The 28000-nt window shown below is 47.6% G+C and overlaps 1 protein-coding gene across 1 annotated transcript in view; it reads right to left on the bottom strand.

Moving 5' to 3' along the window:
* The window catches only part of CARMIL2 (capping protein regulator and myosin 1 linker 2), a 124555-nt gene that overhangs the window by 5089 nt on the left and 91466 nt on the right, over positions 1-28000 (bottom strand). Inside the window, exons 32-38 of the mRNA XM_014523007.2 lie at positions 27135-27238; positions 22659-23064; positions 20217-20336; positions 15004-15040; positions 10005-10076; positions 9157-9507; positions 3429-3536 (exon numbers count right to left, since the gene is read on the bottom strand). Of these exons, the coding sequence (XP_014378493.2) occupies positions 3429-3536; positions 9157-9507; positions 10005-10076; positions 15004-15040; positions 20217-20336; positions 22659-23064; positions 27135-27238 (1198 nt within the window). The remainder of the gene's footprint in view (positions 1-3428; positions 3537-9156; positions 9508-10004; positions 10077-15003; positions 15041-20216; positions 20337-22658; positions 23065-27134; positions 27239-28000) is intronic.

Here is a 28000-nt window from a genome sequence, read left to right as displayed (position 1 = left end):
TGACCTATCACCTGGACAAGGGGGAAGAGATTGATGTCATGTATCTTGACTTTAAAAAGCCTTTGATTTGGTATCCCATGATCACTTCTTAGGAAAACTGGCCAACTGTGGCTGCAGCTTCTCCACGATCTGCTGGCTGGGGAATTGGCTCCATGGTCGGACCCAGAGGGTGGTCATTGATGAAAGTCAATTGCCGTGGTGCCCTGTGACCAGTGGGGTCCCTCAAGGCTCTGTCCTTGGGCCTATATTGTTCAACATCTTCATTAATGATGTGGACACTGGCATCAGAAGCGGACTGGCCAAGTTCGCCGATAACACCAAACTTTGGGGTAAAGCGTCCACACCTGAGGACAGAAGGGCAATCCAGGCTGACCTTGATAGGCTCAAGAAATGGGCAGACAAGAACATGATGGCATTTAACACCGAAAAATGCAAGGTTCTAGACCTTGGGAGGAAAAACCTGCAGCATCCTTATAGGCTCGGCTACACTGGCTAGCACTACAGATGAAAGGGACTTGGGGGTCATGACTGCCCACAGGCTGAACATGAGCCTTCAATGTGATGCTGCAGCTAGTAAAGCAACCAAAATGCTGGCTGGCATCCACAGGTGCTTCTCAGGCAAATCCCAGGATGTCATTCTCCCGCTGTACTCGGCCTTAGTGAGGCCGCAGCTGGAGTACTGCATCCAGTTTTGGGCTCCACAATTCAAAAAGGATGTGGAGAAGCCTGAGAGATTGCAGAGGAGAGCCACATGCATGATCAGAGGTCAGGAAAACAGACCTTATGATGAGGCTGAGAGCCATGGGACTCTTCAGCCTGGAAAAGCACAGGCTCGGGTGATCTGGTGGCCACCTATAAGTTTATAGGGGTTTTCATCAGGATCTGGGGGAACGTGTGTTCACCAGAGCACCCCAAGGGATGACAAGATTGAATGGTCACAAACTCCTCTGTGACCGTTTCAGACTGGACATAAGGAAGAACGTCTTTACTGGCTGAGCCCCCAAGGTTTGGAATAGACTGCTGCCAGAGGTGGTGCAAGCACCTACTTTGAACACCTTCAAGAGACATTTGGATGTCTATCTTGCTGGGATCCTATGACCCCTGTTGACTTCCTGCCCTTTGGGCAAGGGGCTGGACTCGATGATCTTCCGAGGTCCCTTCCACCCTAATGTCTATGAATCTGTGAACCTATACACATGCATCAAGGCCACTCTGATGCATTGTAATTACAGCGTGTCAGGGCAGAGTCAATTAATCGAGTCTGCTAGAACTGGGTAACCATTGCACTCCAGCAGACTCCAGTGTCATGTATCAGCGTCCCTGTGCTGAAAAATGGCAGTGGGGGTTAAAGCTTGTTCAACAAGCTGGGGATGCTCCGGGCACTTTAATTAAAGTGGCTCTCGGAACTGCTCTAATTAAAGCACTCCCTGCATCTGCCAGAGCATGTCTATAAATACCCTTCAGAAGGTATTTAGCACAGGTTAACACACTTTAATGGGTGAATTCTTCTGTTTTGAGTGCCTTTATGACAGTTTAAAGGTAACCTGTAATACCACCCTAATAAGTACTTCTGTAAAAGACCAAACAAGTACCAGCTCCTGGGTGTTACTCTGCAGAGCCCTGCCTATAGTGACAGCAGCTTTACTCAGGTCAGAGCTAATGTTCCATATTACATACAGACTGCCTGAACTATTTGTTATTGCTATGTTTGAGTGATTTGCATTTCTGAGAAAGGATTTCAACGGTTTGCTCAAGGGAAATATTTGGGGCTAGTTTTCAAAAGGGCTGGTGTGCAAATGCAGTCATGGGCACATCTGTTCTGTTGCTTTAGTTACTGCAATTCTACCTGCAGGGCAATTGGCTGCGTGCTCAGCTGGTCCATGCCACATACTGTTACTCTGATTTGCATATGCACAGCAAGACAAACGTGTGCTGCCAAACGCTTGAAAATTCATCCCTATTCTGTCTTTGTCCCGTGATACATTATACAGTTGTGTGGCTTTTTGTTTAGGAGCACAGAGACATCACAAGATTAGAAACACTTGTCCATTTCATCTAGTATCTTGTCTTAAAACAGTGGCCAATACCAGGTACTTCAGAGAAGGTGCAAATATCCTTAGCGGATAGTGAGTCAGGTATCAGTGTAAGATCTAAACAGGGCTGATCAACTTGTGGATTGTAGGGACCACATGGTAGCCCCCGCAAGATGAACACACATACCTACACCCCCCATCCCATCCCATCCCATCCCATCCCCCCTTTGGGCAAACTGCTGAACAGACAGTCTAGATTACCCATCACATGCACTGTGCTCTCCCACCACCTGCCCCTTCCCGGGAAGCAGGGACTGGAAGTAGAAACTGGAGGGAGGGGGGTGAGAGAGCCTGGAAACCTTGGCATTGCAGCAGGAGTGATGGGATAAGTGGCAGCCAGGCAGGGGCCTAGGGACTGCATCTTAACCCGTCATGGGCCACATGTAGCCTACAGGCCACCAGCTGGACACCCCTGCCTTAAGAAAACTGCTTCCTCTGTCACTGCTGTGGAAAAAAAGTACCGTGGGATCACTGCTGAGGTGGAAGTGTCTGCCCTGCCATCTGGGCTCAATCCTAACTTGTATCAGCCAAATATTCCTATTCTCTTGTCTAGATTTGTCAATTGCTTCCTTCAGCTAACAGTGGCAGTGCTATCTTGCTTTACATCCCTGCCACAAACTACTGCCAAGGTGGCAGTGTATCTGGTGGGTCTAGTGATTCCTGTTTGACAAGCACATTGCAAGTGGCACTTTATTACTGGTAAAAAGAGTTGGAGCCACAGTTTAAGGAGTGGTTTTAGAGCTGTTCTACAAAGCACTTCAGTAGCTAGGACTTCTTCCCTGTGCCCTTGGAGAATTAGGCTCCATGCAAGGAATAGACCTGAATGTCTCATTTCGTGCCAAATGTCTGAGATTGTAACCCCTGCGAGGGCTCGATCCAGGTATTCCACAGATACGTGAACATCCTGCTCCACACTGGGTGTGTCTACGCATGCATTCACTGTGCAGTAATTTACTGCACAGTAAATGGTTTTTAGGCCAGCATCTATACATGCAGCCGTTAAAGCACAGTAACGCTGTGTGTGGACTGAAGTTCGTCCCAAGTCAAGCCATACACACAGTGTTACTGCCCAGGAAGTCATCTACACGTGCATTACTGCACAGTAACTAATCGGACATAAATGTGATATCTGTATGATGCAGGTATCAAATTTACACCCGGTGGCGTAAGTCGCCATAGCTACCGGGCAGTACTGGCATGCACATGTAAACGCACACCCATACTGCGTAGAAATTTTTCATTACTGTGCAGTAACCTGAATTACTGTGCAGTAAATGTGCACAGGTAGATGCACCCACTGACAAGCTTAATCCCAAAACTTTTCTCCATACTTACTCTCTAGTTCAGCCATGCAGTCTTGGTCCCTGAGCTGTTCTTCATGAACCGAAATGGCTCTCCTGTTGGCCATGTTCTTCAGAGGAGGTTTGAGTTTCAGTTGATTGTCTGAAAAGAAGAGAAGACACTATCTGAGGGAAGCAGCTGCCTCTAGCAAACTGCTGAGTAACAACTTGATACAGCAAACTGAAATCCCCCTACTCCTTGTCTCCCCTCAAATTCTCCATCATATACACTGCTAACTATGACTAACTGGCATACTTCATGCTTCCCAATATGTAGCTAGGTCACAGGAGTATGCAGCCTGGCTTCCCTTTAGCTGTTAGTGCTATAAACATCTCTCCCCTCTCAGCTTTTTATGCTGGCTGTAGCTGTAGAATCCACCCACTATGTTCCACAAACAAAAGCAAAACTGAATCCAGCCAGGAGCTGCTGCTGCTGCTAATACCCACGCATGCAGTGAACTGAGCTAAAGATGGGGCTGCTAACAAGCACACAGACACCCAGAGAACAGGTTCAGACGTGCTGACTGCAGTGACATGTGCCATCTCCCTGCACATGGCCGGCAGAAATTTAATATAAAGTGGTGTGCATCCTCATTTGCCTTGCTAAGTTCTAGCAAAAAGGAGAGTCTGTGAGGTTCCTGAACCACATAAATTCAACTTATTTGAAACCTGTCGTCTGTAAGCCAGTGCATATGTAGACTTCCCCTAAAATAAGGGGAGGGCTGCTTTTCATTCCTGTGTACCCTAAAGAGCCAGCCCAGCCACAGCAGAGGGGGCTTGGAATCTATGTGGCTTCAGCAGCTATGGAACTGTGCACCAACTTCCAGGCAGCCCTTGTCAAAGACATGCAGCCTAATGGGACTCTCAGAAGTTTCACTAAGGGTAGAATCTGGCCTGCAAAATCTTCATTACCAGTAACGACACTATGAAGGAGTTGAGCTCAACTCTCCAAGCCTAGGCTGAGTCTAAAGTGCTAGCAGTAGGAGAGGGAACATTTATCTATGAGCTACATATGTGATGCTGAGCACTGACACCACATGCTTGAAAGTCCAAGGTGCCAGTCACATCTCACAGCAGCGCTGAACTCTGTGTTCTTGGACTAACTGTCCACACACATCTTTATTTTTGGGTGCGCTCCACCTGAGCCTTTGACTAGAGTGAGCTCCACCCCAGAGCTCTCCGACACCCCTGTTGAGGGATTAAAAGATGGTGCACATTCCCTGTTCCTTCATTCCTTTCAGCTGCCTGCCTGGGATGGAGCACTCTGCTGGTCTTCGTTTGCAGCCAAACCTCTATTCAAAGCCAGCACCCACTTATACCTGAATTTATATTTTATTTTATATTTTCCCCCTTTTACTTTCCCCCTCTTCTTCCCAATTTAGAAGATGAAGGTATCCAATTCTTTAAGGGCCAAGGATTTGGCACTTTTGAGCTCCATCTCCTCCTCTCTCCCTGCGTTACATGGCTTAGACATATTAGCCATTCAGCCAGGTTCAAGATCCAGGCTTTTTCTCCTGCCTTTTTGGCTTATTGTTTTATTCCTGACCAGAGAGCTCTTCAAACATCAACTCTAGAACTTCCTGTTTTCAGAAGCTGTCCCTCTTGCAAAGGACATGCTCCAGCATTTGATGCCCATTCCTGGTGTCTGTGTTGCACCCCAGAAATCCTTCTTGTCCCCAATACCACAGAAAGCAGTGTCAGTGCACCACTCAATTCCAGCCCCAATGGAAGCCCAACTTTGATGTCAAATAAGAAGCCTGGTGCATCCTCTGCTTTGGACACTCTTTACCTCTCTGAGAGCTCCCAGCCTATCAAAGACCCTCCAGAGACTTCTAGAGTCCAGGTTCTCCCAGCCTGTTAGGGACCTTGAGGACGCTTGTTGAGCACCAAACACTATGGAGCTGGTCCCGTTTTCCTGCTTTGAGGCTTCATAACCACAACCTTGTTTGGGCTCTAATGAAGTTTATAGCACTCACTGCGCTATCACCACTGTCTCCTGCTATTGATCAACCAGTCTGACATAGATTGAGTTTTCTGGAGATAACACATGCTGATATTCTGCTTCAAATATTTGTATCTGCGTTTCCAGGATCAGCTTCATGTCATCCTCAAATGGTTTAATGTACTGTGGTGCAAGCCTGCCCCCATTCTGCTCACTGAAAAGCATGTGCACATGAAATATAGGGTCTCACATAAAGGGAGAGATCATTTGAATTCACGTTCTACCCCATTATCTTTGGTAGTAGCTGTCAACAAGAAAGCTGGGTCTCAGCCCATGGCAAATTACTGCTTGTTCTCCCCATCTCTTGCAGATGGCATTTTTGGTAACAATTATTTATCTCTGCAAGTAAGGTTAGCAAGATCCACGCCTTCAAGATGCATCCCCTCTTTACTACCCTCTTCCCTGAAGAGGTCATCCTCAGGATCCACCACAAATTCTTGCTTAAAGTGGTTGCTGAGGTTAACCTGAGTCATCAGGTCTCCCTACCAGTTTTCTTTCCAAAGCTTCATACCCCAAGTTGAAGTTTACTGTATATGTGCTTGAAGTTAAGTGGTCATTGGCCTAGTATTTGCACGGGACGAAGCTTTTTTGTAAATCCCTACAGCTCTTCATAGATATAGCTTAGAGTGCTAAAGGTGCAGCATAAACAGCCTAGAGGTTAGCCCACTAGAGATCAGATTGCATGAAACTGTCACAAAACTGCCGGAGTAGAGCTACTCAGTCTACTTCCATAGCCTCATTTGCAGTGTTTCTATAAGTAGTAAGGCATTCCATGTCTTCACAAATGAAGAGCTAATGCAGAGGGCTCTAAAGCAGAGGCTGTGTTTAGCAAAGCAATCCCCCAATCATACTTCACTTTGAAGACTTAAAAATATGCCTGGGATACTGCTTTGGAGTCACGGACAAGTGAAAATGCACCTGTGGACAGTTGCTCAAAGCAGAAAAGGAAGTTACCAGTCAGTGGAGCTCTTGAATGTAGTGCCCCTACCCCTTCCACAGCGTGGACTCTATGTAGAGCTCTGCATTTGGGAAGAAACAAGGAGCAAGAAGTGCACCCTGCCCTTCATCACCTTAGTATGGAGGAAGTGGGGAAAAAGCTAAAGAGTAGACTCCATAGGTATTGCTAAGGCAAAAAGTCTCCAATACAAAGTTCAGGACTGCCCACAAATACAAGTGAGAACATGCATGGGGACAATATATCTCAAAGAACATTAGTTACTGGTAAGAAACTTCTTTTCTATAAGCCTGGAACAAGGGATGTAGAACCAAAATATGAAAGCTGATTACACATTACTTAAGGTTAATAATGAACACTGATTAGTGCAATAGCACAGCAGGTGAGGCTTGGGGAATAAGCAGACTGTAGGCCATGCAAAGCCTCATCTTCTAGAACATCTTTCTTTCCTTAGAATTGAAGCAGGTGCAACGTGGGAATTGAGGCAGCAACATCTGGGTTGCTTTGTGGGGGGTTGGTTTGTTTGTTTTTTCCTTTTCACTGTAGCTCTCCATCCTTTGATAGAATTGTCTCGGCAGTGAGGAGCTACTCAGGCACAGCAGGAGTCTAGGGAAATAGCTGGACTGCAGGGTACTGGGAATGTTCAGGCTAATGTCTCAACCACAAAACCATCCTTCTCATCTGTAACACAGGCTGTTGCCACATAGGAAAGAAGGGACCTTTGACAATTGGCATCCAGGAACCCCAGCTGTAACTCCCATTGAATTACTCAAGGGATTAATTTATATGGAACTGTAACAGGGAGTCTAGGGCTCCGGTTATTTTAAGAGAAGAAACTGCAGCAGATAGAGCCCAGACAGCTAAACAGAGGCCAGCTATAAGAACAAAGGCAGCAAGGGAACGCTGCCCATTAAGGTAATGGGCTGCACCTGCTGCCAGTCAGAAGTTGCTCCGGATGAGCTGGCTGCAAGAGAGTAGGCAGGTAAGGACTAAAGCATATGACTGCCTATTGCAGAGCTAGCTACTCTGCAATAGGACAATAGAGCCTAGCTTGGGTAGCAAAGACACTGCTAGAGCAACAGTTGTAAGCTGCCATGGAAACCAGCTATCAAGCCCTAATGAGAAGCCCCTGTGGGTGGCTGGGCACCCCTTGATCAGAAGAGACCATGCTTAGGAGACAAGCCCAGGGCTAGAAGCATGGAGGCAAGCTAGCCCTGCAAACTACAAACAAAAAAGCTCCCAGTCTGAAAGACTGCAAGAAAACGCCCAGCTGACTCCTGGCATTCCCTAGGAATGCAAGTAAGGAACTGAAGGCTTGCTACCAAGGGGATATGATCCAGGGCAGGGGAGAATTTTGTTATACCGCCAGCAGGCTTGGAGTCTGTGTGATAGAGGACTTAGTTCCAACCCAGACTACCAGTATAAACTACAACAAAGAACTATCAGGGATGAAGAGGTCCCAGTGGTGCCTGAGGGGCATGAGAGTGTTTTGAGCCCTGCCAGGGGTTGGGGACTTGGCACACAGAGCAGGCTTGAGCCCAAAAGGCGGTTCTAGCCTAGAGAGAGGCTGTGGCCTAGCAGTGGCTGAAGCCAGTCCCCAAGGAGAGTGGAGACACAGATGGGGGCCTAGTGCCTGAGAGGGGCAGACACCAGGGCCAGGGTGCCCATAATCAAAGTAGGTGAGACTGGGGCTGAAAGCCCAGAAACTACATCCAGTGCAGTGGGCCTAGGCTAAGGGTCCAGCAAGAGAAAAGGAGCAGAGGCCGAAAGGCTCAGGCCCCATCAGGTAAGAGCAACTGAATGGTGACACCTGTGAGGCACGGGCATGGCTGTAGGGGAGGTTGGAAGCCATAACATAAACCCTTAAGGTGATTAGTGCACTGGGGGCATGGATGGCCCAGGAGGGCCATATTTGGTGCCTAAGAGCATGACAGAGATCAGTAGGGTTCAGAAAGAACCCACAGATTGAGAGTGGATGAGGCCTCGCTTTCACCAGTCAACCAACTAGATCAAGGCATGGTGAGTGAGGGAAAAGGAGCCAAAGTGAAGGCATGAGTCATGTGGCCACCAAGGAGGGTCACAGCCACTGTTGGGACTTGAACCTTGCTATACAGGTACCTCATTTCTTGTCTCCAGTGTTTGCTTGGAATAGGAGCAGAGGTTGATGTCCTTCTACAGGAGGCACCAAGAGAGAAGCAAAGTCTATCCAGAACAACTAAACTAAACCCGTACTCTAAGCCCAGAAATAACATGGTGACCATTTCTTGAATTGCTTCTGCTAAACTCATGTGGCTCCACTTTACCAACTGCACTGACAAGGCAGTGAGAGGAATGTCTATAGAAGCTTCCTGAACCATTTGAAGTAAGCACCTGTAACATGATGCCGGGCACTATGGGGAAGCTCTCACAGGCATTCTGTTATGCAGGGACAGGCAGCCTTGCTCTAGGAACAAGCATCCTGTGATCTAGAAATGAGGATGGTGTTATAGAGGAACTAGAACCAAGCTAGACTTCAACCCTCCTTTAAGCATATGGCTTCACATGGGGCTTGTCCTTCCTCAGTCTGCTTTAGAGGTGGCTTTGATTCTTGAGAGACCATGGAAAATCTCCATCAGTTATCTGATGTGTGCACCTCATGCAGTTCCCATTCTCTGAACTTTAGATTGTCCCCTTAGAGAATGCAATGATACTTCCTCCACGCCCCCCACCTTTTTTTTTTTTTTTTTTTTAAGAAGTCTCTGCCTCCCCAACCCCACGCTCCTGTACCTTCAGCAATTGTGTCTACAGCTGCAGGTGAACTCAACAGTTCAGAGGTTGCCCTGGCATCTCCTGAATTGCTAATTCTCCTTGGTGAAGGCACTGGAGGGCTCCTTCCAGTCCTGGGCAAGCTGCTGCTCCAGGTCTCCCTGGTCTGCTTTTCTGTGGGGCTGCTCTGCTCTTGGATGACAAAGGGCCTCCTGGAGGGAGATTGGAGTTCAGAACACTTGCCCTTGAGCTCAGCATTTAGTTGCTTCCCCAAGGCCTTCCAGGTCAGCCTTGTCTCGCTGGGCACACTGCCCTGCTCCACTACTGCTGCTCGGCCCAAGGTGTCAGCAGGGCGACTTCGCAAAGAGGCATCTGAATAGGAAAGCAAGGAAAAGATGTGTGTAATGCACGTATGCACCTAGTTCAGCATACACCAGCAAGGGAGCACAGGAGGAGTCTGGTGCTACTTTTCATGCTCTTAACTAATGGGAGCCAGTCCCATTCTCAGCAGAAGCTTGAGGCCAATTAACAATGGCCTTCAGAGAAAGCACTAATCCTCACAACCTCCTTGAAGGAAAAAGATTGGCCACAGAGGTGCCTTGAGATAGTCTACCCCTGCAGCTTGCAAACCACTGTGGACAGCAGTACCTTGCTGTAACTGCAGCAAGACCTCCCCATGCAGGATGAGCAACATTGAGCCCAAGGACATACCTAGATGCCCAGTGCAGATTCTCTGCCCTTGAGTTGTCCTGTTGGAAGCACTGGCACTGCCTGTGCTTCCCTCTTTGAATGTCTAAAATTCCCCTCACCCTTGTGAGGTCTCCTAAGTACATAGCAGAGTGCTGAAGTCGGGGGAGGAGCAGACCCACCTGTTGATACTGAGTGAGTTCGTGATTTCAGGGAGGGGGGAGGAGAGTCCGCAGAGCTGTCCACAATGTCACCTAGAAACAAGAAACATTCACTTGCAAAGAGCAGCACTGAAGGGCAACCCCCTCTCCACTATCCATCCTACCCATCAGTGCATTTGGGATTGAGACCCAGAAGCCAGAGTTGCAATGTGACAGCTGAGCACCCTGTGTGGCAGCACTGCATGGGGCAGCATCACTGATTGCACTGCTGGCAGCACTACGGAGGCCAGTCTGGCAGCACAGCTGCTTCTGATTTTTTGTCCCCCCTCCCTGGTTAGTTACACTATTGTCAGAATATGCCAGGTAGAAAACAACAGACACATCTTTAAGGTGCAGCTCTGCTCAGGCAAGCGATTGTAAGAGCCCCCCCATCCCTTTTGAGCTCCCTCATTGCCATCCCCAAGGATGACATCCAACAGGTCCAAGCATACACAAGAAATTAGCTTCCCTTATTGCTGCCAGTCCACGAGGCTCACCATGGGATCTGAAAAATCAAGATGGGCTCTTTTCTCTCAGGCTTCTTTACTGGTAACAACCTGTAGTCCAAGCCTGTGACCCTGAGGCAGTCAGTCCTATTGATTACAGTGGGCTTGCACAGGGCTAACTGATTGCAGCTTAGCAAAGAATTCTCTTGTTGATACGTAAGAAAAAATTTCCTAGCTTCCTTGACCATGGCTGAGCAGGCTCTGCAAGGCCTATGAGAACAGAGCCCTACTCCCTAAAATCAGCAGCTCTGGCTCCAAGATGCATGGAATGGATATGAATTGCAAGGAAGAGCTCTGTTGCTTGCTTCTTAATACAGTCATTTGTTAAAGCAGAGCTTTAGACTCTCCCAAGGAAAATATAAGTTAAAGCATCTTAGTTCCAAATCAGACCTCCTTTAAAAAAAACAAACAAAAAACCAAGCTGGGTTCTGACCCAAAGATACACCCAGTTCTGTATCTGACTGAAACCTGTGGGCTTTGCTACACATGGTTCCCTCTAGAATAACTCTCCTCCTGCATAACTCCAAGTGTGGATGCCCTTCTTTGAAAATAAGAGTGCCTTGTTCCTGTTTAACAGAATCCAACCTGCTTTAATTTAAAACACTCTGAAAGTGCAGTATCTATTCTGGAATAACTCATTCTTTTGCCAGAATTTCAGTGCCTTTGACATTTGGGTCTCCAGTTAATGTGGAACACTTGCAGAAGAATGCCTTCTCTTAGAATAGCTACTGTACTCGGAATTTACACTATACCTCATTTGTGGGCCATATATTTGACACCCCCTGCTCTGCACTACTTACTCTACATTCAAATGGAGACAGGCCCTGAGATTCACCTACTTCTACATTTCTGCAGGGTCTCAATGCAAATGATTCAACCACTGAAAAAAAATCAGCCTCTGGGATAATTACTGAGCTCAACCTCAGGGCAGGGAGACTATAGGCAAGCAGAATAAGTAACTGCCTGCAAAGAGAAGAAACGGCTTTACCCTGCATCAGAAAACATTTACCTCAAATAGCCTAGCAATGAGAGATGAAAGAAAATCTGAGGCTTATTTTCAGAGGTGTTAGTATCCTCAGGCCACTGACTTCAGCTAGAGTTGTTTGAAATTAGGTTTCAACTGACTTCAGCTCAGCAGGTTTGAAATTGAGGCCCTTGGTGTGAGATAAGGGATGCAAACAGGCTGCCAAGGGGACCTGTGTCCTTTTTGGAGATAGTCTAGGCTATGCTGTGACTTGGTCTACACAGGAATGTTACATATAGTAAGGTAAGATGGGAAGGTAAAGGGCTGCTGTTCTATAGCGTAATCCTCAATGTGGAACACTTATTCCACTAAAAAAGGCCATTTTTGATTTATGTTGCTTGGGAACTGGACCACAGTTAGGTTTTATAGAGGTGGAGATAAAATCTTCAGGCCCCCTCCTGCACCACTCTGTGGTGGTGGTGCCTTGCCACAGTGGGTGTACCCCAGGGGCAGGCAATTATTTTAGGCAGAGTGCTGCTGTGGGGGGCATGGAAGGATGGGTATGTGGGGGAGGGTGTGGGGGTTGAGGGAGCATGTAGGTGTATGTGGATATGTGGGGCGTGGGTTTGTAGGGGGATGCGTGTCAGGGGAGGGTGACTGGGCTGTGTGAGAGAGTGGGTGTGGGGGTCTGCATGTATGGCAGTGCAAGGGTGTGTGTGGATGCATGTGTATGGTGGGGGGTGGCTGTGGGACTTGCCCTACAAACACACACACTGCTTGCCTCACTACACACACACACACTGTGCTTGCCTCACTACACACACACACACACACACACACACACACACACACACACACACTCACCCGGCCCCAGGGTACCCGTGCCCCTGCTCCCAGGTCCAGCGATGCAGCTGGGGGCCGCATGGTGTTGGAGTTGGCAGGTGCAGGGAAAGCTGCAGCAGGCAGGCACTTCTGGGGGCTGGGGGTGGGCCCAGCCCAGCTGGCTTTTCTCCTGACTCCTGCTGGGTTCCCCTGGGTCCCACTTCCCCTGTCTCCTGTCATCTTTGACAGGGAGCCCGGAGCAGATAAATATTAATTTTCTAAACTTTGTGTGTGTGTGTAATAACAAGATATCATATTTTCTTGCCTACAATACACACCTTTCCTCCCTAAACCAGTCCTTCCAACTGTGCATACCGTACAGCTGCAAAGATGGCCACCACTTTGTCTGGCACAGCAAACTAAAGGGTAAACTCCTGCATTATTCCTCTCGCAGCCATAGCTATTGCCTAAGTACTGTACTTCATGCCTGAAGTAGCAAGTGAGCTGCTGGCTCTATCTTGATGAAGTTTGTAATGCGGAAACAACACTATTTACAGGAACCGATATAAAGAACTACTTACACGAAAGAACTAACAGTCTTGCTACTGCTGTTGCAAGGGTCTGGGGCCTAACCTATGTGGCATAAAGTCCTTCTGGGAACAGTGTGCAGGAAGTGTTGCATCCCTGGAGATAGCCTGAGTGAAGCAGCAGGAACTTCCAACCACATTGAGAATCTCTTGCTGCCTCACTCAGGTGGTCTCCTGGGATGTCATACTTCCTAGACACTCTGTTTCCAGGAGGACTTTATCTATGTCACACAGTCAACCATGACTCTGGAAAAATCTTTTTTCTACATTCTGCCTTTCAAAAACATAGTGCATGTTTTATTTTGAGGGAGTGTTATATGTGAGAAAATACAGTATCCCCTTTCTCCACAGGGGGAAAAATAACAGAGGCAGTGAGATGATGTGTTAATTTTTCTTCTCTGAACAACACAAAAGCTAAAAAAAATAAGTTAAATTGAAAAAAGAGAACATTTTCAAAGCAGCAAGACCTTTTCCTTGTTTTTACCTTTTTTGGGAAACAGACTGATCTTTTTTTACTTACTCTAATGTCTACATGTCACCTGACCACACTAGAAATCACCTAACTTGCTGGATACAGGGCTTTTGAATTTTGTCATTTTATTCATACATTATCATTAAAAGGGTGAAGCTATCTGTCTGCTTTAAAATGTCTGCTAAAGGACATCTGCTCATTAATCATTTTAATTAACCTAATACATTCCTGGTCCATAGCAATGTGATTCCCTCTGACAAGAGGCATCAATGTCCCAGAGAGGCATTGCGCAAGGGATTGGGTAACACACTATACGGCTACACCAGAGCCAGCTGGGTTGCACCATTAATCTCACTACTTTCTTAGATGATGGAGCCAGAAAGGCAATTGTGATTATTTAGTCTGATCTCCCTAATCAGAGCCAGAGAAGCTCACTCAGTGGTTTTCCTGCCACATGAAGACTAGAGCTGGTAATAATATTGTTCCATAAAACCCCTTGTAGCACACCCCTGAAGGAAACATGTAAAGAGGCCTCAAAAGGCAGCATTTCATTATTCACATTGGAGAAGATGGGGAAATCTGAGCTCCACGTGCAGTCAGTATAAATTCTGCCACTGACTGTGCCAGAGACAGAACTCGGTATGAGTCCTGCCATATAGGGCCAGAGCCATGGCCTATTATTTATCTATTATTATCTCAGCATTTATCCACAGCGGTTGCTCCAGAAAGTTGAAGCCCCACCCCAGGAATGGCTCAGGCCTGTTGAATGGTACTCAGAAGGGAGATTCCCTCCTGGCTCCAGCTAGAGATTTAGTTTACACAGAACTGTGGAGGCAAATCTAGCAGGGCTGCACATAGGGAGGTTGGGACTGCAAGCCTTGGACCCTAAAAGAATCATCTCTGCATCTAGCCTGATCTGAGCTATTGCCCAGGATTGGAGAGCTTGTCTGTAATCCCAAGGTGGGTTCACATCAGAGCAACTGGGAGCAGAATCCCTACAATGGCAGCAGCCTCAGGAACTCCGGGGATGTGAAGCAAGAGGTTCTGGTGGCATGTCCTAGACACACCAGTGCCTGGCTGTGCAGTCTTTAGTTCCATTCACAGAAGCCTGCCTGTCCTGGCACAGTCTCTCCCCAGCACAGAAAGCAGCCATATGCACAGTGAAATGTACACAGATGCAGCCTCTGCCTGACCCCAAGGAGTTTTAGTGCCTGGTTCTACTACCTTGTACTTTTCAAATATGTCCTTTTGCGATTCTTGCTTATACAGCTCCACCAGGAGTGGTGCTAGTTTGGAGAAGGTTCAAGCAGCCACCGATAAACACCAAGTTGTCTGACTGCTCAAAATGGATCTACCCAACATAGAGCTTAAAACACCAGAAGCCTGGAAGTGCCCTGGCTATGGTGGCCTTCCCACCTGCTGGTGCCACCCCCAGGTAAGCTGTGCTTGGGGCTGCAACAGGGGGAACTGCTGGGACGTCTCCCCAGAAGCAAATGTCAGCTACATCCAAGGATATAAGTTACATGCTCTTGACTGCTGTCTTGGAATTCCACAGCCTTGGCTTGGAACATGACTGCTCAGATGGAGACTGCTGCTCAGTGAAGGAGCCAGGGGATCGGATGTTACTTACCATCTGAACCAGCCTTCTTGATCTCACCATCTTTATTCTGCAAAAAAACAAACAGAAAGAAAACCAATCCCATGGAGAACCTCCTCACCCCAAGGCACAAAGAAGCAGAAAGGACTGGTTCTGGAGCTACCCGCATGCTAACTACATGGAAGAATCAGGCAAAGATCAGGTGAAGTTGAATGCAATGATGATCCCCAATGGTTGCAGTAGTCTCCCTGTAGATGGGCGGGAACAACATTCACTGGGTCGTTTAAATTAGACTGCCCAACCCAGAGAACTGGCTTGGATAGGACCCAGGAGGCCCTTTCCTATTGCCTCTGGGAGCAATGGAGACAAAATGGAACAGGCAAAATTAAGCAGGTTTTTCAGGGCTCCATGTCCTCTCATGGTCTCAGGGATTCTCCCACAGATATGTCCTGACATACAACCCTGACTGTTCCTTAGGGACACTGTTGGCCTTTCCTGCAAAAAAGCAAGAGTTCTCAAGCACTCTCTCCTTCACCATTCCATTCCACAGACACTCTCCACTTACAGCACAAGACTATGTTAACTACAGCTTTTGGTAAGACAAGACCTTGAGTAATCTGCACAGTGTGATTGATATAGATATCAAAGAAGACTTTATACTAGCTAATTCTTGTGAGGCTCTCTCCCCCCAAGCCTATTACCCTTGATTAAATGAATGCCTGTGTGGAGAAAATTTGCACACGTTCTTCACGAAAGAAAGACTTGAATCTTAGAAGCTTATGTGCCACTGAAAGTCAGTGTCACTGTGCTCCTAACTTACTTGGGTGCTTTGGAAGTCTCCAGCCAATGAGATCATATCTCCAATTGGTCCAAAACAGAAACCATATTAGGAGAACTTGCCACTGACTAAGAATAAAAATAATTATCTCCATGCTCACTACTTCAGAAGCGTCTTTCCTTGAATGTCCTTTTTTCTATTGTCCAGTGGATATTTTGGCATCATGAGGACCCAAGAAAGGCCCCTCGAACAGTGGCTGTATAATCTAGGAAACAGAGTGGGTAAAAGGATTTGCTTTCTCGGGGTGTGGGATGGAATTTTGACCATTAACCAATTGCCAGTGCCAGGGATCCTCAGGTGCAAAGAAGGGGAATCCTTTATATCTCTAAACAGGACATCCACAGAGGGCAAAGATGACCATGGGGCAATGAGCAGAACACTGGAAATCATGTTGGAATTTCTCCAACTTGGAATCACAGCAGAGGACAGCATAGAGGCAGAGAGCAAATGCCTCTGTGGAAAGAGATCACACTCACGGTTGGCCGAACTGCAGTGTAACATCTCAGCATTTCCTGCTGAAGCTGTGGTAGGCTTTGAAAATGGAACTGGCTGTTCATTAGAGCTCTCCAGTGACAGGCCAGGGCAAGATGTTTGTCACAAGGTGAGCAGCACTGGGGCTGCACATGGAAGAAGTGGAGCTACCTGTGCGATAAGAGGTGATGGGGCTCAAATTTACAGATCATCCAGACTCAGAAATAGCAGGGCTTGCCTTAAAGTAGGCAGGCAAGGACAGAGCAGAGCTTTTACTTAGCTACTAAGGGAAGAATTTGTAAATACCTGTGAGGTTAATGAGCCATGAGAACAGCCACTGGCTGGAAAATCAACTCCCTAAAGGATGACATGTAAAAACAGAGATTGCTTGGAACAGATTGTCTGAGCAGCTCTCTCAAGGAAAGGGAACTGCTAGGAACATGCATTTGTTTAAGGAACTGTTACACAGAGTATGATTTAGAGAACCCAATCCTGACAGGTGCTGACCACATACACTATTTCTGTCAGTGGATCAGACCCATGCTGTTTGAAGGGAATGCAGCAGAGATAACTGGGCTTTCATAATGCATTTGTTACACAGCCTTGTGAAAGTTTACTTTAAAAATGACTTCACAGTGGCTTGGAGAACCTTCCCCAAGGTCTTGGAACTGAAAAAAAGAGACTGCTCAGTGCAAGAAGGTGCCCAAAGAAGAACAAAAAGGCTCAAAATAAACAACTGCCATGAGAATCCAGCATATTATTTATGCCTGACATCCATGCTAAACTTGAAGAGGATGTGAACCTTGGTACCCTGGACTTCATGGACAAGAAATAGTTAGCCTCAGTCAGAAAAATGTAGTTCTTTCTACATTGGGAAGAACAGGCTAGCACATAAAGAGGCAGGCAAGTCACAGCCTGCAAAACAGTTAAGAGAAAAGGGGCAACAAATTAGTTAAGGGCTTACAATGCGAGTATAGTAGCATCAAATGTCAGTGCAGACACATTACCATCCAGGAACTGCAAGGCAACAGCTCTTTTGTATGTGGCACAGGTTTGTCTCCACTGAGAATACTGAGTGCACTTCTAGGTTCTCCATCACAGAGACAGGGAAGCTCAAAGAGGTAAAGCAGCTAGAAAGGGATAGGAAAGTGCAACCTATGAGGCAGGTTAAACAACCAAGCTTCTAAATAAATTTGCTGAATACCATGTTGATGAGGGAGAGGCCACGCAAACTGCAAAAACTTCTACACAAAGGTCTTGGTCCAAAGCCTGGTGATATTAATGGGATGCCCTCCATCAATGAGTGTGGGCTATGAATCTGGCCCCAAGATGGCAGAGGAGTCATTGGGGGTGGTCTAATGAGGTGCTGCAAAAAAGCAATACCATGAAAGGCAGCAAAGGAAAACAGAGAGATTGGAAGAGAGGGAAACTCCATCATGTGCATCATTTAAAACTAGGCAGTATAAAGCCCTGGAGCACATATATGGGTTGTGTGATGGATTGAATGACGTCATACGTCTTTTGTAACTCTTAACTTCTAGGACACGTTCTCTTGGGACCACAAATGGGCTGCTTATCCTCTCAAGCCCAAATCCATTAGTTACAGGAGAGCCATGCCATTGTGATGAGCAGGGATCCTGTTTTCTTCTGTTTAAAAATTGCAAAATCCCTGATAAAAACACAAATTCTCTTATTAAACCCCCCCAAATCTGTGTTTTTCCTCAATTAAAATGAAATGCCATTATATATATAGGTATCAGTTGAACACAATGTTTTATTGATATATTTACCATTTTTAAGCAATTTGGAAGCCTACCAGTGCCTCAATCATTATAATAAAATAAATTCTAAATACCTATACATTTTGGTGTTTGATTTGGGGTTTTTATCATGGAAAAATCAGAGCTCCCCCTACCCGCTTCGCTCACCAGAACATAGGCCCAGCTGCAGCTGTTCCACACTGCTGCTTTGTAGGGCAAGAGCAGGGCTGCTCAGCACATACTGTTTGTTGCCCCTCGCTTCCAAGCCACAGGCTGCCACCAGCCCTGCTGGGGAGTCCTCACTCCTCAATGGAACTTGGCCAGCGTGCAAAGGGAAACCCACCACTTACCGTGTTTTTCTCCTTTAAAGGGGAAAATCCATGATTTTCTCCTTTAAAAGAGAAAATCTGCGTTTTTCTCCATTAAGGAGAAAATCCGCATTTTTCCGCAGCAATTGGAAAACCCAGATCCCTGGTGATGAGGGCCTGTAGACACAAGAACAATATTAATGCTCCAGGAGAGAGGACTATCCTAGTGAAAACAAATAACTAGGTCTCAGGGGAAAAGTAATTATCTCTATAGAAGGGCTGCACATTTCCCTCAAAGCATCTATGTTCTGGAGATACACTAATGGGAATAGGGGATCCAACACCTGTCAGCTTTCAGAGATGCTCCACTACCAGCACCAGAGCATGCTAAAGTAGAGGAGAGAGAAATTACCCTGCTGCTCCCTGCCCCTTGTGTTCTGCAGCAGCTGCCACAAAGCATCCCCATCATCTGCTTCTCACATTAACTCAGGATAATGTCACCTTTCCCCAGCAAAAAAACTTGAAGGTTTCTGTGTACCTAAACCAGGCACCTTTGGGTGCTGCAAGATCCTTTTAAGGGTGCTGTAGCACTGTTAGGTGTGCATTTCCTTTCCAAAGACACCCACTCTTTTACACTGATTTCCATTCTTGGCCTCAAACACTTCAGCCTTTCAAAGCAAACCTATAGATCAGCTCTATCTTTGCCCATACTGTTACATGGCATTGCAAATTTTCATAGGAGCATAACTCAACCAGGCCTCTTAATCTGTGCCCACAACAAGCTGCAGATGTTCACAGTAGCTATATGTCTACCATTAGTGTCTACAGTTGCCTGCAAACATGGTTCCTTGTGCATGAGCAATGAGAAACAATTACTGAAAATCAGGGTGGCCATATTAAAACAAACCATTTCTCAAATCTCCAAATAAAGTGCCCAAGCCGCTATTAGCTTGCCCACCAGAGGCTACAACTCATGAATTTTACAGACTAGTTTCCAGTTACTAGTTGCCCATCCATAGCAAACACTTTAACTATCCCAGTTTTCTGCATTATGGTCCCAACAGCCATCCTCTTTCAATCTGGTAGACCACTTCACTCTATAACACCCTACAGCTCCACAGGCAAAGAGTGGACTATGGAGCAACTCCTGCCTCTAAACACACAGTTATCTGAATTGGGTAATACATGTCAGACTAGAACAGAATGCATAACAGAAGACTTACTGTTAATTTAAAGGGGTGATCTGAGAAAGAGTATGGTCAGATGCCAGAATGAGTCACTCTATTATTTTGCCAGCTGTTGAAGTAAACATGCTACTGGCACAAATTATCAGGCATGTTTCCTCCCCAATCTCTATGCTCATTCACTTTCACTTGTTATTAGCGGGCAAAAGGAAGTTACCAAGGAGGGAACAAACAAAAGCAAATGAATGACCATTTCACAGCAACAGAATGCTCCTTCTTCTCTACTACCTCAGCTAAAGCAGAATCAACATTAGCAGCATCAGGCCCCTGCACAGGTTTTGTTCCAATTCCAGCCAGGACAGGGCAATGGCATACATGCACATTAACCAGGTTATTATGAACAGTTGGTAAGCCTGCTCCACTTGGATTTTACTTCACTGTCAGCTGGAATGCAGTTGGGTTTCTAATTGTGGGACTATCACTTACTAGGAGGCTTCATTTTCCTCTGAGACCATGTGACTGAGTTTAGCAAAGAGGTTTGGGAGGGGGAAACCATGCTCAGTTCTGGGCCATGCCATTCTGTGGGATGGTTTGTGTCGTACTGCAAATGTTGTCACAGCCCCAACCAGAGCTGCAGGTGGCAATGGCGATGTGGGACTTGGAAAAACACAGAGGCTTAGCTCACCTGCTTCTTCTTGCCCTCAGAGGACAGAACCTTGGTGACCCCAATGCGGTGGAGCATGACATGGACTCGCTGCTCAAAGGAGTTGGGGATCTCTCCATCGCTCTTCTCAAAGTGCCTTTTCTGAGGACAAACAGAGCAAAGCTGGTTCTCATGGCTGAGAATGACAGAGTAGCGTGCAAACTGGTGGGGCTAGAGACCCATTGCTCTAGGTAATGGGATGCTAGGGTAAGATTCTGCATTCTCTCTCAGAGGCAAAGCACAATGTCTGTAGCCCACAGCTATAAACCATGTTTGTGCCATCCCAACTGTAGGCCATTCTACAGACCCTGGTGTCACTCAAACGCTGTGGGGGTCTGGCTAAGTTATGATGCCCCTCATGAGCTGCCCCTTGGGCTTCTGCAATGTTGGAATCTCCACAGTGCTGTGTCCTCACCCTAACACACCCCTTTTACCCTGCCCTTGCCCCTTGTGATATGTCCCCAAGCCCCCCCATGCTGGCTGCCATCATGGTTGGCTGTTTTTCACAGTGCCTGAATCCAAGAATCCTCCCTTAGCCAAACTTGGGACTTTTAGGGCCCCTTCTGTACTACTCTGCACCTTTTACCCATTGAAAAGGGAGGGAAGAGGGCAAGGGTCTCACCTCAGGTACCTAAGCAAGTATTGTCCCTTACTTTATCCTACCTAGTCTGAGGCATGCTGCCAAGAGACAAATCCCATGATGCCAGAGGAAGCTGTCTCCAGGCATGGATTTTACATGTCTCCTTGGCCACACTGTTGGTGCCTGTGCCTCTCTGGATATCTCCCCTCCCTCCCCAACCAGCAGCAGATTTACAGTCAATATCACTCCTCTCTGATACAACCTGCAAGCCCAGTGATTAGCTCATTTTCTGGCTGTGTTTGCCTGCAATTCCCCAGTCCAGCCTCAACACTGGGAGTATACCCAAGTCAGTACTACTGGCTGCCATGGGACTCCCCTTGGTCTCCCTCTCATCCTGTTATACCTTACCAGCTGAGACAAAGTGAGGACTACACTGGGGCTCAGCTGCATCTGGGCTGGTTGGCATCACCCAAACCTCCCAACTGTTTTACAGACATCAAGAAGCAAGAGAGCATCACATCTCCACCTGTGCTCATGTCCTTCATGCATGCACGTAACAGATTCTGTCTGTGGTGAAAGGCAGCAGCCCTTTCCATGAACATCTAAGCCAAGCCAGGGCTGATTCATCACAGCCTCATCCCTCACCATCCATCTACCTGCCCCTGATCCATCACTCCTGAAAGTAATGGGAGTCTCTCCAATGACATCAGTGGGCATGGGACCACACTTGCCCCTGTGTAGCTACTTTAGGCTGCAGAGGTGGGACAGTCAGAGAGAGAGAGCCAGGGAGAACCAGCTTAATGAAGCAAGCCCTTTACCTTCCTTGTCTAGTCCAGGTCTGTCTCCTCTCTACCACAAGAGATAAATCTCAAGCAAAGGCCATCTCCATATTTCTGCTCTCTATCACAGAGTTACTTCAGCAATGTGCCTGCCAAAAGCCAGGGGCCAAATCCCCCTGCCAGAGGTGAATCAGGATTTTGAAAAGGGGAATGTGAAAGCAGCAGCTGGGGTGGCTGTATCCTTCCCCTCCTAGCCCCTCTCCCCGCAACACTGGGTTGAATAGACCATGCCATGGACTTTGTAAGTCCCTGAATCAGGTAAGAATCTCTCCCTTCCCCTCACTGCTCTCAGCACTCACTCCCCTCACCCTTTTTACTTAGGCCTCGGGGCACAGGAAGGGGCCACTGTCACAGTCACTCCTGCCCCACTGCAGCTGGGACTGTGGGAAGTGGCTGCACAGGAAGCTGGGTTCAGCTGGGGACAGTGGTGGTAGCGGGCAGGTTTCCCCTCCTCTAAGGTAGCAGTATCCCAGGGAGCAGTACCCCAGGCTGGTGGGGAACACCCAGGGGGATTGAGCTGGGTGGAGAACCTGCCCACTGCCACCACTGCCTGCGTCTCCAGCTGAGCCTGGTTTCCCTGCAGTCGCTTCCCAGAGCCCTAGCTAGAGCAGGGCGGCAGCAGCTCTGGGGCTCCTCTTGTTCCTGGGTCAGCTGAGGACAGTGGCAGGTGAATGTCCCCTTCCTGCACCCAGAGACATAAGTAGAAAGAGAGATGGAATGGGAGGGAAGGTGCTGCTGAGCACAGATGGGAAAGGAGTTGCCTTACCTGCTTTGGGGACTCAAAAAATGTCCCCAGCTGCTGCTCTCACACAGCATGGTCCAAGGGCCCCTGGTCCCCAGGGCTTCAGGGAATCAGTCATCCAGCTACACTTGGATCCACTCCTGCCCTGTGCAGGGAGGAGTAGGGCCTGAAATGCCACAGTCAATATACTAATGACACAACAGCACTGGGCAGTGATTTCCAGGAGCATGGGTTCTCTGGGGCTTAGAGGGTAGGGGAGTTACCTTTTCATGTTTCACTCCTAGCACCTCCTCATCCTCCCCAGATAGGAGTATGAGTGACTGTGATTTGCCTTCTCTGGAATACTTGGGCCTGATCCTGCGGGCAGCATCAGGGGTCTGGCTGTGTTCTGTATCAGCTCTGGGCTCCACGGCCAACCCACCCTCTTCAGATTTGCTCAGGGGCTTGGCAGCTTCCCCTGCCTTACTCGAAGACCTTAAAATGTCACTCAGCATAGACTTCCTGCCTTTGGCTGCCACTGGGCTCCCCTCAGGTTCCTTCTCACACTTGGAGACCCTGGTGGACTTGGGCTTCTTGAATGCAAAGAAGTTTCCTATTTTCTTCTTGAAGGTCCGGGAGCCAGAGGACGTGAGAGGAGCTGAATCTGGGCAGATTTCCAGTGCAGCTCGGCTGTGATAAGAGAAGTCCAGAAAGAGTTAGTGCAATTGCAGACTGGAGATATGAAATGAAAGCTGGAATTGGGGCTACTGTACTCCTGATGCCTCACAGTCCTGAGAGTTGTGGCAGGCTCTCAGATGTTCTGCTGCCTGTCTGTAGCCTGAGGGAGTCTGCCCATTCTCTCTACAGTGAAGGGATAGGAAAAGGGAACCAATCACACCCCTCAGAAGACAGTGGGTCATGAATCCTGGCTCAGAGGTTGGGACAAAGGGAGCCCCTGCTCTGCTCACCTGCTGGCTGTTTTGTCGGCTTAAAAGTACTGACCACTAAAAGTGGGAAGATCAATGGGCAAGGCAGCATTGCTGAGCACAGCTGCTTGTGTTCAGGGCAGCAACTCCAGTCCTAGCTCACAAGCATGCTGTCCAGTACAAGGATGGGCTACCTTCCAGACAACAGGACAGTGGGTTATTAGGAAGGACTGGGAGAAGAGGGCTGGTGTAGAGGGATCCCTCCCCTGGGAGATTTATTGCAGACTTTCTTATGCTAATTACCATCTCCATACTGGGAGTCTCATTTTCAGAGGCACAGCCCCATTCTTAGTGCCACAAGAGGCTGGATTAATGCAGCCCTGAAACAGGCAGTCAGCAAGGTCAGCCCTGGGTGGCTGAGATGCCAGCATTCCCTGGGCCAAAGAGGATTCCTGCCCACAACACCTATGCTAGTGCTGCCCGGGCCTCTCCCAGAACAGCTCTGGATGGCTTCATCACTCACCAGTCAGTCAGTCATACCTGGGTGCAGCTGAGGAAGCCTCCTGCTCACTGCCAAAGATTCTAGCCCCAAAGTAATAGGCAGAAATTAAATAATCTAAGTAAATGAAGGCATTGCATAACCACGAAGAGGAAGAATTTGTCACAGAATAATCACACCACAAGGAATGGTGGGGACTTAGCTCTGCCTGCCCTGAGGCTGGGATTACTGATCCTGGAACAAAGCCAGCTTTCTTTCTTTATTGCCAGGGCCAATACAGAAACATGCATGCCTGGCTGCCTTTCCACAGGGGGCACAGGTCTTACATGCACAAACACTCATGGGTGCTACAGGCTGACTTAGGGCAGCTTTACATCATGGCCTTCACAGTTGAGTGATGTACAGAGCCAAGAGCTTTCAGTGGCTGAGGCAGCATGGTGCAGGTTAAAACCCCAAGGCACAGACAGAAGTGCAGCTCTCTTTCTGTAACTCATGGCACTTCACAGGAAGCACCATGAGTTACCGCAATCCCCCAGACCTAACAGGTATTCACTGTTGGGTCCCAGTGGTTGAGGGAGATCTAGCTTCAGTTTAGAGCAGCTATGAGTCTGCAGCTACTCTCTGCCAGCCTTACCCCTTCCCCACTTCAAGCCTTTGGCACTATCTTCAGAATGGGAGGGGGGAAAGGGAGCAGAGGGAGCTTGTTCTGGGGGTTGCCCAGTTGGCACTGGAAGGTGGGGGTCGGTGGATTGGAGCCTCCTCCCCCACCTTGAGGGGGTCTCCAATCCACCTGCCCCACCCTCCAGCACTGGCTGAAAAAACCCCAGACCAAACTCCCGCCACTCCCTTCCCCCTCCTCCCATTCTGAAGACAATGCTGGGAGTAGGACTGGGCTGCATCATCCCAGCTCTGCTCCAGGCGCACACACTGACACAAATTACTGAAGGCACTTTGCTTTGGAGTGCCTTCATCTGAAAACTCATGTAATGAGGTTTCAGATTGTCGTGGGACTGGGCACTATTAAAGCTCTCTGCAGCCATGCATTTGTGTTAGGTCACATCTATAGAGCGCTTTCAGGAGCCAGATCAGGTAAAAATTGTCACTTTTGTCTGCCCCTCCCGTGTCATGTCTCTTCTTGTTCTGGGACAGATGCTCAGAGGCAGAGTCCTCATTGGATATTCTAAAGACCTAGTCAAGAACATGGGGAGGATGTTCCCAAGATACCACACACAAATGGCATGTTGGGCATTTCCCTTCAGGGTTATATGGTCTAAGAGCATTGTGGGGACAATGCAACCCACACTGAGAAGCTGGCTCCCCTATCTCTTTAAATCAGCCTGGGAGTAGAGAATAAAAGCTGCCTGTGTGAAAATGCCACCTGCTTCCCTGCAGGCAGGATACCTTGACACTCAAAATATGGTGCTAATGACTGACAATCCTTACAGGGTGCTCTTTGTGCTGCTATGCAGCATGCTCTGCTCAACTGGTGCTCTAGAATAGCCTGGACATTTAAGATTCCCCCAGCCCTGCCAGATGAATTCCATTCAGTAACACAGAGCCCATGGGAGCAGAGAGGTACTGTGTTCCTGGGGCCTGGGCCTATGAGTATTTTATTTTATATGACAAAGCATGACTTTTATTTTAGAAGTCAACTATGCACTGGTTAATGTCCCTGGACAGCCGTATTCAGATGTGGGTTTTGGCTCTTGTTCTCATGAGAGAGATGGGCTGTGCATTGGATGGCCAGCCTTCTGGGAAGTCTGGGGGGTTCAGTGCAGACATGCAGAGCAGAGCTGTGGCAGGGAGGAACAGGTCAGATTTTGCAAGAGAGGAGAGAAGAGGACAGGTGTCACTCCAACCAATATCAGCAAATCAAGGGAAATCAGAAGTGACCAACTGCAGGGAAATAAAAATAAGCAGGGATGAAAACCCTGGGCAAAGAGAAAGGTGCTTCCCAACAGAATTACAGGACCAGTGAAAAGAGGGGAACAAAGACTAGAGAAGTATATGAAAGAGGAAGGAAAGGATGTGAAAAGCAGGGAAACATGGGGCAGAATCCCATTTCACCCAGTGGATCACCAAAGGGCAGCTTGAGGCTAACTGAATCACCTGATTCTTGTGTAGCTGCGATTCCATTGCCCCCTCTCTGGGCACATAAGTGCCCCCATTATGGGAATATAATCACCCTCCAGAGATGCACAGGCATCTCTTTCTTCCTATAATGGGGGCATCAACACAGCCAGAGGGGTAATAGAATTGGTCCCACACAATAGTCAGGTCACTCAGAGTTAGTTTCAAGCTGCACTTTGGTTGTCCAAGTGAAGCAGGATTATGCCCATGGGCTCCTTTTTCCTTTTCCCGCACTGAGGAGCCCAGGCACTGCAGAGCTTTGTTTGCAAGCCACAATGAGCCAGGCCTTGCACAGCTCCTGCTGCCTGTTTTATAAGTCGGAGGATACGTGCTCAGCACTGACACATCACTTCCTACCTACAAAGGACTGACCTAGTAGTCTTTCCTGTTCCTGCAAATACGGAAACAGAAACATGGAGGCAATTTGTCCAAGACCATGTGCCCAGCTAATGCTTTTTTCCAGGGTTAGAATCCAGGGTCTCTTGGCTTCCAGTTCTGCACTGACCGCATTAGATGACACATCCCCTGCACAGTCAGTACAGAATTAGAAGCCAAGAACACTGCTGTGCTGACCAACCTTCCTTCATGTTTTCATTTCCATCTTTGGAATCAGACCCCAAGCCTAGAACCTACCAAGCTGTGGTCCTATAAAATTCCACTGCTCTCTTTGCTCAGCATGGGGGTATAGGCCCCCATGTCTACGTGTAGTCCCAGTGTAGGCAATTACATCCTGCCATCCTCAATCCCAACCCTGGTAGTTTGAATGGGACCATGTAGGCTAGATCTTCAGCCAGTATTAATTGTTTTAGATCAATGGATACATGCACATTTATACCCGCTGAGGATCTGGCTCCAATTCTGTTTTACCCACTGTCCTAAAAACTGCCATGTAGCACTGCTGTACACAACAGCAGTTATGTTCCACCCCAGAAATGACTATTTCTGTGATGCATGAATCACATATCTGACCCACTGCATAAGGGTGTTGGGTTTTATGAAGGTTCGTCAAGTGCTTTGAGATTCCTGAGTGAAGAAAGGTAGAGAAACATAATGAATCTTAGTTACTAGGAGTAACTGTAACCCTGTAGTCTGAATTGGAAACCATGCAAGGTCATTTTACCCTGAGGAGAGTCACCCTGTTCACATATCCTTGGTTCATATTCAGGTAATATTCATGAGCCTGAATTAACCTGTTTTGTACTTACGGCAATTCCTCTTGGATCAACTTCTTGGTGAAGAACTCGTCTAGCCCTTCATCCACTCTAGTAATGCTCCTATCCTCATCATTGTCACAGGAGACTGGTTGGACCTAAAAACAATAACCACAGTCAGCAGGACAGTGTTGCAACGGCAGTGGATAGAGAAGGGAAGATGTCAGGAGAAAGTCAACTTTAGGGTGAACTATGCCAAGAAAAAACAAGAAATTATTCCCTAAAGTTCCCACTAAGCATGCTAGGATTTCTAGGGAGGTGGTGGATTCTCTATTACTGGAAAATTTAAAGGACAGGTCTGTCAGGAATGCCTTAGGCATAGCTCATCCTGCCATGGAGCAGGAAATGGACAAGATGGCCTCTGAACCTCCCTTCCAGCCCTATTTTCTATTATTTCTAGGATTATCTGTTCTATTGCACAAAAACAAAGATGTAGGGATGTATATCTGTGTGTGAATATCCCCCCCCCCCGCAACCCTGTATATAACTTCCTCATGAATCTTCTGATAATCAGTGCCATGTGGCCAAGTACTAGGAGGGACATAAAAAACACTCCAGATTAAAATCACGACCCAGATACCATTTGCAGCATGCAAAGTGTCCTCTCTGTTACAGAGCACACAGTGAAGGGCCTGAAAAATCCCCTTCACTGCCATGGAATACTGAGAGGCAAGGAATCCTGACTTAAAAGATCAAGCTCACAGAGGTACACCTAGATCCAAGATCCTAGCTGTATGACAAGGCTCTTCCAGCCTGCTGTCAAACTGCCCTGGTATTCAATGCTTCACTGTGTTTTGATGTTCACTGTGTTTTCATAGGTTTTCGATTACTACATTATAACCTAAGGCCTAGGTTGTGCA

This window comes from Alligator sinensis, unplaced genomic scaffold, assembly GCF_000455745.1.
Source record: "Alligator sinensis unplaced genomic scaffold, ASM45574v1 scaffold260_1, whole genome shotgun sequence".
NCBI lineage: Eukaryota > Metazoa > Chordata > Crocodylia > Alligatoridae > Alligator > Alligator sinensis.
The sequence above is the reverse complement of the archived record's forward strand: the minus strand, read 5'-3'. Positions and strand labels throughout refer to the sequence as shown.